The sequence below is a fragment of the Vespula pensylvanica genome, chromosome 3, assembly GCF_014466175.1.
Source record: "Vespula pensylvanica isolate Volc-1 chromosome 3, ASM1446617v1, whole genome shotgun sequence".
Lineage (NCBI taxonomy): Eukaryota > Metazoa > Arthropoda > Insecta > Hymenoptera > Vespidae > Vespula > Vespula pensylvanica.
In genome coordinates this window covers 11,997,361-12,008,583 of record NC_057687.1, presented here as the reverse complement: position 1 = coordinate 12,008,583, position 11,223 = coordinate 11,997,361, and the positions used below count along the sequence as shown (strand labels likewise).

At 40.8% G+C, this 11,223-nt stretch overlaps 2 protein-coding genes across 8 annotated transcripts; both read right to left on the bottom strand.

Annotated features, from left to right (window-relative positions):
• Positions 1-807: 807 nt before the first annotated feature.
• Positions 808-7,364, bottom strand: LOC122627811 (sodium-coupled monocarboxylate transporter 1). Of its 3 annotated transcripts, none has more exons than XM_043809367.1 (9): positions 7,335-7,364; positions 3,175-3,519; positions 2,884-3,109; positions 2,711-2,778; positions 2,320-2,615; positions 2,019-2,237; positions 1,746-1,929; positions 1,385-1,684; positions 808-1,320 (listed from the first exon to the last, which is right to left on the bottom strand). In XM_043809367.1, the coding sequence occupies exons 1-9, from the start codon at positions 7,347-7,349 to the stop codon at positions 1,078-1,080; spliced, it is 1,896 nt and encodes a 631-aa protein (XP_043665302.1). In that variant the 5' UTR covers positions 7,350-7,364; the 3' UTR covers positions 808-1,077. The 3 variants fall into 3 exon arrangements, with proteins under 3 accessions (XP_043665302.1, XP_043665305.1, XP_043665303.1); XM_043809370.1 differs by lacking the exon at positions 7,335-7,364 and adding an exon at positions 4,810-5,206; XM_043809368.1 differs by lacking the exon at positions 7,335-7,364 and adding an exon at positions 4,189-4,372.
• Positions 7,138-11,081, bottom strand: LOC122627812 (putative sodium-dependent multivitamin transporter). Of its 5 annotated transcripts, none has more exons than XM_043809372.1 (9): positions 10,952-11,081; positions 10,466-10,843; positions 9,893-10,021; positions 9,592-9,813; positions 9,185-9,525; positions 8,722-9,059; positions 8,379-8,596; positions 8,028-8,284; positions 7,138-7,944 (listed from the first exon to the last, which is right to left on the bottom strand). In XM_043809372.1, the coding sequence occupies exons 3-9, from the start codon at positions 10,010-10,012 to the stop codon at positions 7,653-7,655; spliced, it is 1,788 nt and encodes a 595-aa protein (XP_043665307.1). In that variant the 5' UTR covers positions 10,013-10,021; positions 10,466-10,843; positions 10,952-11,081; the 3' UTR covers positions 7,138-7,652. The 5 variants fall into 5 exon arrangements, with proteins under 5 accessions (XP_043665307.1, XP_043665310.1, XP_043665306.1 ...); XM_043809375.1 differs by having other exon boundaries at positions 7,138-7,431; positions 7,645-7,944; positions 10,466-11,058; XM_043809371.1 differs by having other exon boundaries at positions 10,466-11,057.
• Positions 11,082-11,223: the final 142 nt, after the last annotated feature.

Genomic DNA, 11,223 nt, shown 5'->3' with positions numbered 1-11,223 from the left:
ACGAACTAAGGTACATTAGAAAATTTTGACGGTTTAAAATCTGTCGGTAAAGTCATGAAAGAAAAAACAAGAAAAAAGATAAAATAAACGGACAGCCATGGTCGAACTTTTAATAGCTGTATTTTTCATTTTCTTCTTCATTTCGAACGAATACATCGACAAAATCGAGCCGACAAACGGGACGAAAATCAATATCATTTGTCGATAGTTTTCGACGAGCGTATCGATCGACTCGACATATTCGTCTTCTCTCCTTGTGGAAGGTGCTTACGCTTGAAACCTGACGATGAAAATCCATTGCTATTTCTTTCGAAATCGGTTGTGCGAGGAGGTTCGAGGAAAGGATTAAGGAGCTTGCGCCTTATTACCTACGAGGGACTTACGAATCGAAATGTTACAAATTCTTTTTAAAATCTCGATAATAAAAGAAAAGAAGGAAAGTCGAAGAAATACCGGAAAGATTTTTTACGACGAATCCGTCGACCTGAGTTTATACCAGAAAATACACATCCTGTCGAGCAAGATCATTTTAAATAATATCGATAATAACAATATTAACAGAGTAATAGATTAATAGTAGTAATAGTAATAATAATAATAATAATAATAATAATAATAGTAATAATAATAATAATAGCAAAACGACGACGAAATTAGTCAGCGAAAAATAATATTAGCGTAGCTGTCAAATCGAAGAAACGATCGACTTAAATCTATTCGTACAACCGTTTCGTCTTAAGATATAGTCTACTCGTTAGATGATACACTTATCGTTTAGCGTTATCGCAAAAGTTCGTTAGATCTTTCTCAATAACAGGTTGAAGTCACTAGATTCCTAAAGTCTTGCTTTTTTTTTTTCTTTTTTCTTTTTTCTTTCCTCTCCTTTTTCGCTCCTTTTTTCTTTTTTCTTTTCCTTTTGTTTTTTGTTAATAAATGTTCGAACAAGCCACGCGTTATCCTTGTAACCGAGCAATGACCCGAGTGACTCGTCCCGCGATCAAGAAAATCTATACAAATATTATCGGTACGCGTAAGACCGTTATCTTCGCGTTAACGTTCCTAGTAAGACGAAGACGATCACATCGGACTCTTACGAGTGTCCGCTTTCTCATCGTCGAGTTCCAGGCCAAAGTTCGCAACACCTTGAACGTTCCTGTTCGCTCGTGTCTTCGTTCGCAAACGAAATATGGCTGCGATCGGTGGACTGAGAAGATCCTGATCGAGTTCTGCCGGATTTTGTAGGCCGGTAAAGAGACTGACTACGAAACCCACTACCATCGTCAGAATGCAACCGATAGCGCTATACCAGAGATAGCTCGTCTATCGAAAGAAAGAAACAAATAAGTGACAAATCACGAAACGGTCGTTGTCCTTGTCTGCTTACCCTGTAAACGGAAGATATCTCGAAATCTTTGCTTCCCTCGGGAAGGTCGGTCGACGCGATCGTCGTCGGTATCGTGTCGTTTAAACACGTACAGCCCTCCGTCGAGACGAGCTTACTCTCCAGACGAATCTGGCCGTTGATAATAGCGATCTGAGCTCCTAATCCGATCCACAGAACTATCGTCAGACCGGCGAGGGCACCTGACATGGCTCCCTTGGCATTGGCCCACGGTACGAACATCCCCAAAGAGAATAATCCCAGGGTAACTCCGCCCACCATACCATTGAAAGACAGAGCGACCTAAAGATCGGTAAATCGATCAATCGTGCACGATTAATTAACCCTTTAACGATCGGTCTACCTGGAGAACGCTACCGAGACGTTCGACGACGAAGATGAGAGCGAAGCCAAAGACGCCGAAAAATATACTGATCCATCTCGCGTAAGTCGCTCCCTTCCGTGCTGGTAACTCCATGTTGAAAAGTCCTTGAAGAACGTCCTCGCACGTGATCGCGGCCAAGGAGTTCAAAGCACTTGCGACCGTTCTAAACCCATCAAACGAAATTGAGTAACTTCGAAGGGACGCGAAATACGTATATAAACGTTGATAACGGTTCGATTCGAGTATGCTAACCCCAAGGATGCTGCGAAGATACCAGCGACGAAGAGACCGGGCATACCGCGAAGGCTGCCCAAGTGATTCATCACGTATAGGGGCAGTATTTGGTCGGAGCCGGTTATGTAGTGGGCCGAAAGCGGATCGCAGTCTTTGTAAGCGCTATATAGTACCATGCCCGTTAAGAAATTGATCGTGTATATTACGATCATTCCGAAACTGGAAACCCACAAGGCCCTGAAATACGAAAAAACGTATGAGGAACGATCGAACGATCGAACTTGAATTCGGATCCGCTGATCGATCGAATCGGACTTACGTTCTGGCCTGAGAGATGCTCGAAACGCTGAGATACTTTTGGACGGAAGCCTGATTACTGCAATACATGGTGGTCCAATAGAAAGTACCACCGACGACGACGCTCCAAAAGCTGTGTCGCACCGTTGGACTCGGATCCATATTGAATATCTCCATCCTTCCGCTTTTTCGATTGTCTTCCCAGACGAGCGAACTTCCACCTGCCCAGGATAAACCTAAGCCGACTATAAGGAAGAGAGATCCTAGGAGAACGGCTGCTTGAAACGTGTCGGCCATTATTACAGCTTTCATACCACCCTGCGTATGCATAATAGTACGCACGTAATCTCGGATCTCTCGGACCTTCGTCGAAATTTATGAAATAAATGCTCTTGTTACCTAGTGGTACCTACCTGTGAGGCGTAAAATATGCAGACTAAGTAGACTAGAGTAACGGCTATGTAAGTATTAAGGCCTGTGACTGCGCGAAAACGAGAAAAGGTATTAATCTACGTCGTCGTGACTAGAAAGAAAATAATGAATGGCGGATAATAAAGATTATGGAAGAAGTCGAAATGAAAGTTACCATGACTTAAAGCTAACGCCGGCGCGTAAACGGCGACTGACGTATAAAAAATCATTTGAAGCATGTACAATCCGCTTGCGAGCAGTCTACAATGTCGATCGAAGCGTAAATTCAAGTACTCGTAACTCGAGGTCAACCTGAGCTTCATGTAAACTGGCAGATAGAGGTAAGAAGTGATCGGTACCACTAAAACAAACGCCAGGCACGTCATCCAAAACTGAGTGCCCTGAAACAGAAAAGTTACGATCGGTAAGCAGTCCCGACGACTCGTCGAGCCCGTGTAATACCAACCTGGGCATACATCTCCGCAGGATTCCCAAGGAGCTCGATGGCCGTGATAAAACTCGCGGCTAGGGACATGGCCATGGGAAAAGTGCCCATGGTGGAGCCACCAAGTAGAAAATCCTCGCTGGTTTCTTGTTTCTTCGCGAAGAAACCGTAAAAGGTGCCGATCATGCAGGATACGAGTAGCATCGAGCCGAGAACCGCGTAATCGGCCCAGGAAAAGTAATGAAGTAAGAACGGCCGATCGTTCTCGCAATTGTCCTCGGCTACATCGGTTCGTCGTTGCTCCGCCGACGAGGCCGACAGAAAGAGGAAGAGCACGAACAGACGTGGCCGCATTTTTTCGAATCCCTGTCGAAGGAAGCATTGGATGTCAAAGGCTTTTCCTCTTTCCTTCTTTCTTTCTTTCGATCTTACGCCGAGCGTTTCGTATCGCCTACGTTTGAACGACCGTCGAAAGACCTTGACATTGAATTGCTTGGTACGCGTCATCGATCCAACCATTAATTAACGCGATTCGTAACGCGGATCGTTAAAAGGCGTCCGAGTTGACACATTCTCAATCAACATTCTTTTACTTGTTTGATGTACTTTGCATACCGGATCCGTGGATTCGTTCGAGCGATAGATCGATCCTCGTCGTTACCTTGGACGAATGAGAATGTTAAAATCTTATAACTTTCAACGACGCAAGATCGTAAACGTCAGGTATCGTCCGAGCGATGACTTACGGAAGCGAGCGACGAACTTCGGACCAATCCTCGTTAAAATGATCATTCTACTTGTGCCGTGCTATCGACGATTTGCATGCGCGAAATGCTTATCAGACCGAGAAAGAGAATCATAACGAGAGCTCGGATTGATCCGCGAAGAACAAAAATATGGGTTATCGGAAAAACGATCAACGATGGTTGTTACGTCAATGGAGAAAAGCCCAATAGAAATGAATCGAATTCTATCGGGAATCGAGCGCGTAAATTGACGGTAGATCGTTTTAGACGCGTCCCAATTGATCCTTACACTTGACATCGGTCGCAGCCTTGATCTTGTAGCGCGTTTACCATCGATTTTTATCCGATCGAATCGACTCTGGTTTACGTGATCGTCGAACTATCGAACCGCTCTCTATATTTAATGCCGCATCGAGAAACCATTGTCCGGCAATTACGTAACGCTTTACCGTTTGATCTCTTTAAACGGGCCAATGCTGATTCGATCAAAGCCAAAATAAAAACAAGATAAAAAACGAAGAAAGAAGAAAGAACAGAAATAAAAAAGAATGAAACATATTTGTCACCGCGACGAATCTTTTAGCACCGCCACCGAGTCGAGTTCGCGTCATCGGCGACATCGCCTAGAGACCAACGGCTATCGTTCGGCCATCGTTGGAAGAAATCTGCCCAAGTCTTTGGCTGAAACCGATTATTCTCTTTTCTCTTTTAAGGACCAGATAATCCGAAAGTGACCGTTGGCCAATCTAAGCGAATATTCGTCAGTTTGTTTCGTTATTCCGCGTCGCGCGAACGATCTTTCGTCCGAGTTAAAATCCAGACGCAACCCCGACGGAGCGTTTGGTTGCAACGCGAATCACCGGACTACGGAGTAGTTAAAGTATTAGTGATAAGCGTAAATGTCACGTACCTCTTGCCTGTCGAGGATGACGAGCAACGAATCAGCTCCAGTTCCTCGATTCCGCTTACGCGAGGATAAATTTTCTTTTTCGCGTAGGCTAGTCACGCGTCCCGAGCAAAAACGTACGAAATTGCAATTGTATGATCTTGCTCGTTTTCCTGACGTAGCGCATATATGTATACGAAGTAGGAACTGCCGGTGAAACGAATTTTCTCTTTCTTTCTCTCGACGAAACGATCAGCGGTACGTATTCTCGCTCCTTGATTACGGGAACGAAAGATTTTCTAATCGCGTCGTCGTTAATTTTATTCTCGTGAAAAGTTAAGGAAAAGGTAAGGGATCGCGAGACGTTGGGAGTCGTGCGGATTAAACTGAGAACGGTTTTAAGACTGGCCGTTTTAATTGTCATGTGAGCGCCTTTATACGTTGCATCCCCTTCTACCCGTATGAAGTGTGTGTGTGTTGTGTCTGTGTGTGTGTGTGTGCGCGTGTGCGCGCGCGCCCGCGTCTCGTGCGTGTGTGTGCGTGCGCGCGCGTGGGTCCCGTCGATGGTACATCGTAACGACGCTCGTAAATAATAACAATTATTGCGACTCTTCCGTGACGAGGAGCGATGAAAGGAGCTCGATTCGACGATTTTCAGGATAGAAACGTAACTAAGTTTAACTCGAATTAAGTCCGGCGAAGGATCGATCGTGCTCTTTGATCTCTTCCCTCTTGGTTTCGCGGTATCGTCTCTCGTGTCGATCGGACATCGGAGTACCGGGAGAAGACGGAACGGAAAGATGTTGCCTTACTAATGACGCAATCCAAAACGACTTGGTTTTTCCACGATCTTTGCTTTTATATTTCGCATCGAAACCATCTTCACGCGCAGATCCATGTTGGGAGCATCGTGACACCGAATTCGTCAAATCTTTCGCTTCGTTCGGATCTATAACTATAATCGTCGTCATAAGGCTCGTCTAATAATCGGTGAATGATGTAAACTAGAAGGCACATAGAGAGAATTAGAGGCGCATACAGGAGCACGTCGACGTCGCGTAATTCGATGCACGTGTTTGCGTCGTGCAAGCTCTACGATTTCATCGCGCTACGTACCCATCATTGGATCGTATACGTGGCGATTTGCTGATTCGACTAAACGCCTGCGATTCGTTTGCTCGAACATTTTTTTACTCGCGAGAAACGCGAAACGAGAATGAAACATTTTCTCAACGACCCATTTGAGTCAAGGCGAAATTATTAGGCTCGTCGTCTCCAAATGGACCCTCCTCTCGAAGGGTCGCATCTCACTCCGAAGCTCGTGCAAACGTGCGGCCGGTGTTAACTCACGCGCTCCAAAGCCCGATCGCGAAGAGTAGCGTCGTCGGAAAGATCGAGTAACGTACTACGAATACGATCGATGCCCACGACTTAGTCGAGTCGACTTAGAAAGGACGAAACGAACTCACCCCTTTCCCGAGAAGAGATGATATATCTAATGAAACTCTTGACGCGTTCGCGATTAACTCTTATTGCGTACGTATGTATCCGACATTCGAAAATGAAAAGAAAAGATATTCTTTCTCGCTCGTGAAAGATGATCAACAGATAGTTATAAAGCCAAACGGCGGGTAAAGATCGTGAGGGCAAGGAGGACTAACAACGATCGTCTAGAAACACAACAAACAGAGCGAGACCTCCAAGATTTCTTGTAAACGTCCCCGTCGCCTCGTTATTTTGATATACCAACGAACGTCGTGTATTGGTTAGTCGTAATCAAAAGTAGTATCGGAAAAGACGTTTGGCGCGAACGATGGAGATGAATTTTCGACAGACGAATGCTCCGAGGAGCTAGGGGTAGGAAATACAAGGAAGAAAGGTGCGATCGTCTCGATCACGAGCAGCAACCCTGACGAAGAGACGAATAATAGACGGAGACAAGGAGATCCGACTCGGATGCGGTAACGCCTTGATTAATTAATTGCTCGACTAACGAATAACGGCCCGTCCTACGAATAGAAAATATGTCCGAGTGTCGCTGTCATACTTGACCGTTCTCTTTCAGTGGAAAAATAATTAAAAAGGGCCCCCGTGCTCGATCGGACTGCAGCAGCTCGTATAAATTGAAACTGGTTTCAACCGACCGACGGTGGTTCGATCTGGAGACACATGGCGATGGATGAAATCGGCACCCATTCTTTACAACTTTCTACGACCATCGTATCTCTCCTTCTTGATACGCGAAAATTATGATACGCTCCTTCTTGATCTCGAAATTTTGTCGAGAACAAAGCATCTCGTCTTATTTCGCTCTCTTTTTAGGGATACTCACAATACTGTAACAATCGTGCGTGCTTTTATCGCATAAAATCAGTTTAATCATCTCAACATTCTACAATTTTCATATTCGATTTGACACGATATAAACCTTTCCCACAAAAATAAAATAATTATATTAATACTCTCGCGTCGAATGGTACGATCATGCGACGTTATAAAACGACATATAAAATTAAGATTCTGTCGTATGAATAATAAGTAGTACTCGCCTTTTGTGCATTCATATTGGACCAAAGTTTTTGATAGGCCTCGCCATGGGAACTGGTTATTGTACTTTATACTTATAAACGGCATACTGTTTCCATCCTAAATTCATTTTTCTATATTTAATATAGAAAAACTAAATGAAAGATATACGTAAGTAAATTGGCAGTATAACGATAATTTATGGAAGACGATTGCACGGATCGAAAAATATACGTATATTACGCGCGAATTGGATTTCTCTATGCGGAAACCTGTATAAGAAAGAAAACCTATGTAAAGTATATAAAAATCAATGATATTAGATACTTGTACCAATTTTGTCAAATCGTTTCATCTGATGTAGCATTAACATTAAATTTATATTTTCCTTGTACTTTATTATGTTCCGTAAATTCGCTGCATTCGATATGAAGAGATTGTTTCTTGCGTAATCGTTTTCCGATTACTGGGAAAAACAAATTAGGATCTAACTCTTTTTGAGTTCGTCTAAACATGCACCTGACTATATTACTGACTAGCAGTCCAACGATAACAGTAATTAGGAACCCAAGTGGTGCATACCACATGTACGATATACGATATAAATAAAAATAGGAAGTATCATCGATTTTTCTGAAACAGATACGTAGAATTTCTTTTCAAGAGCTACTGTTTCTCTTAAGATATTGCAATACTAATTAAAATATATTACTTACTGAGGAGATAATTTCATCGAACCTTCTAAAGCATTTAAGGTTATATTTTTTATTGTATTTACATCACAGCCATGCTTAGATAGTACTAACTTAGGAGGAACGGGTCTAGGTTGTCCATAAGCGATCCACAAGAGAAAAACGAGTGATAGTATCATTCCCGTTATAGCTCCTGATTCTGTTGCGGTTTCGCTAGTCATACCTAACGTAAAGACTCCCAAAAGTGGACCACCAACGACGCCAAATATTGTCAATCCTGCCTACAACGCACAGCAGTGATTTATTATATTATTTCTCCATTACCAATAAACAAAAAAGATTGTAAACCCGTATGATTCAAGCGAATTAGCGTACTTGTAAAACGCCTCCCAAAAGTTCAGCGAGAAAAGCCAAAGCGATAGAGATTAATCCATACGCGAGCGCAATCATTTTTCCAACGGTGGCCGAACTTGTAGGACCTAATTCTTTGCGGGTATAATGACTGTATACAGGTTTGACGTAATCTTCTAACGTAACAGCTGCCAGAGAATTTAAAGCCGCAGATATTGTACTGAGACCGGCACTGAAAATGCCTTTTAAAAGATACGTTAAAGAAAAGATAATTACTCGCACGAGTATGAACATGTCGATTAATTTATATTAATTTTATTACTTCATCTTTTTTATATATTCTTTATTATTAATCAATAATATTTACCTGCTATGAAAAGACCCGGTAATCCGGGTAAATAATGCATAGTGTCCATCACGTATAATGGCATTAACATATCCATAGAAGAGATTCTTCCCTCTGTTAAAGGATCACAGTCGTAATATTTACTGTACATCGACAGTCCGGAGAAGCATGTTGATACTGAAAGCAACATTAAAATAGGCAAAGATAGCCATAACGCTTGCTGCGCATTGTTCAAACTTTTAACGGTTAATAAACGTTGCACTTGAACTTGATTTACTCCGTATAAGGACAAAAAAGTAGCCAAACCACCAAAAATGAGAGACCACCAGGTATGTCGTTCTGTTGGATGTATAGAAATGCTAAAAGAATACTTTTCATCAGTGATAAAGATATTTTATTATTCATGATATATATATATATAAAGATTATAAATTTATCAGATAATATGCTACAGAACATTAAAGAATAATTTAAAGGGTAGTACTTGTCGAATTCTATCCGCTGTCCCATCTTGGCAATTTCCCAAATTTTTTCTATACCTCCTATTTCGTACGAGGCTATAATAATGATAACGATTACAGAAGCGAACATAAGTATACTCTGAAATACATCTGTTATTAAAACAGCCTTAATGCCTCCTATACTAGAATAAAAACTGCAAGCTAGTCCAATTATTACGATACTTCCAGATTTAGAAATTCCCGTTGTTGCTTCCAAAGCTAAGGAAGGCGCGTAAAGTACAATTCCTGAATATAAAAGCAACTGCACCCAGTACACAAAACTAGCCATCATCCTAGTTTTAACCCCAAAACGCTTTTCCAAGTACTAAAAGATGTTAATTTATAAGCAATTTACTATATAAAATGAAATTTATCCAGCTATAATAATTACCTCATATGCGCTTGTCGCTTGAAGCTTAAAGAACACTGGTAAAAATCCGTAGCAAACAATAGGCGTACCTATCAGGTATGATAAATTTATGACTACGAATTGTGTTCCGTAATAATAATTTTCAGATGATACACCTAACAAAGTAATAGCCGACATGAACGAGACCATGAGTGCAATGGCAACAGGAATAACGCTCATCGATCGGCTTGCGACAAAGTACTCCTACGAATGAAAACGTAACATTTTATTATTTCCATGAGTATAGATGTCACAAATTTTTAACAGATATACTTTTAATTACCTCGATGGTTTTTTGTCTGCCTCCGCTAAATCTGTAATAAATACCGATACCGATACTTATGGAAAGCATGATAAATATAACTGTATAATCGGCCCATCCTAACGTCGCTGTTTCTACCATATTGAATATCTGTAAATTACAGTTGCAAGTCAATTAACCAACAAATTATACTTTTACGAAAATAATAAGGTAAGAACAAGCTTTAGAACTGTTCATAAGATTAATACGTCTGATGCTTTATTATATCTCTAGCTTAAATATCTTATTTGTTTACTAATTTTCAGTAAGATATAAGATGATTAACATCACCTTAATCAATCTCGTAAAATTTAACTTTATCTAATCGGTTGTAAAAAGAATTGAAGTCAAAGAAAGAGATAAAATCAATATCGACGCCGGCAAGAAGTTAAAAAGATTTGATACTTCTATCAAAGTGAATCGAAGATCGTTATTCATTGCTTTCCGTGGTAATTCTCGCAAACGCGTAATCGCAGAGAACGTTTCTAAAAAGGAAAATCTTATTCCGACATTCGTACCGTCTATACTGATCTGATATAAATCTGATATAAATACCTGTACAGATGTAATATTTGTATAGATGCGTAAAAACAACACAGCGTATAGGGTGAATAAAAACTTGTTATTGGATCAGGCACGAAAATTCCAAAGATTGGACGAAATGTCATATAAACGATATTAACAAACTCATATCTTATTTATTGTTTCCTCGAGGATACGTACGAGCACGTTACACCAAAGTATACAAACAACAAAACTAAACATAACTCGCGCAAAGCCACGCGCGTACTAACGCACGTGTTCGACTTTTATCCCATTTATAGCGTTTGATTTTTATCGCGTTCACAGATGTGCACTACTCCCACTTCTATCGACGTAAATCCACGTTCACATTGAATAAATCCTTTTATCGAATTTTGCCGGCTCGTTGGTCTGTCATTGTTTGAACAGTGAATATCGAAAGAAAATGTTTTAATTGTTATTTTCTTTAAAGATAACTTCTCAAGGCAAAACATGTCCGAGTTAAAAAATAAATTATACCTGCTATCTGAATCATCGTTAAAACACACTAATATAAGTTATTGTTCTTTTAATAAGAAACGTTGAAGATGAGCGTAAAGCAAATATCGTAGAACGCGTAATAATGGTCGAATGATCCGTTTGTAAACTCGTTTATCAACAAATCAATAGATTAATATTTGATGATAGTTTGCATGGAACTGTTGTTGTTGTTTTTTCTTCTCCTTTTTTTTTTTTTTTTAAATTAATTTACATAAGAATCACTTTCCATTTCATATACGTCAATATCGATA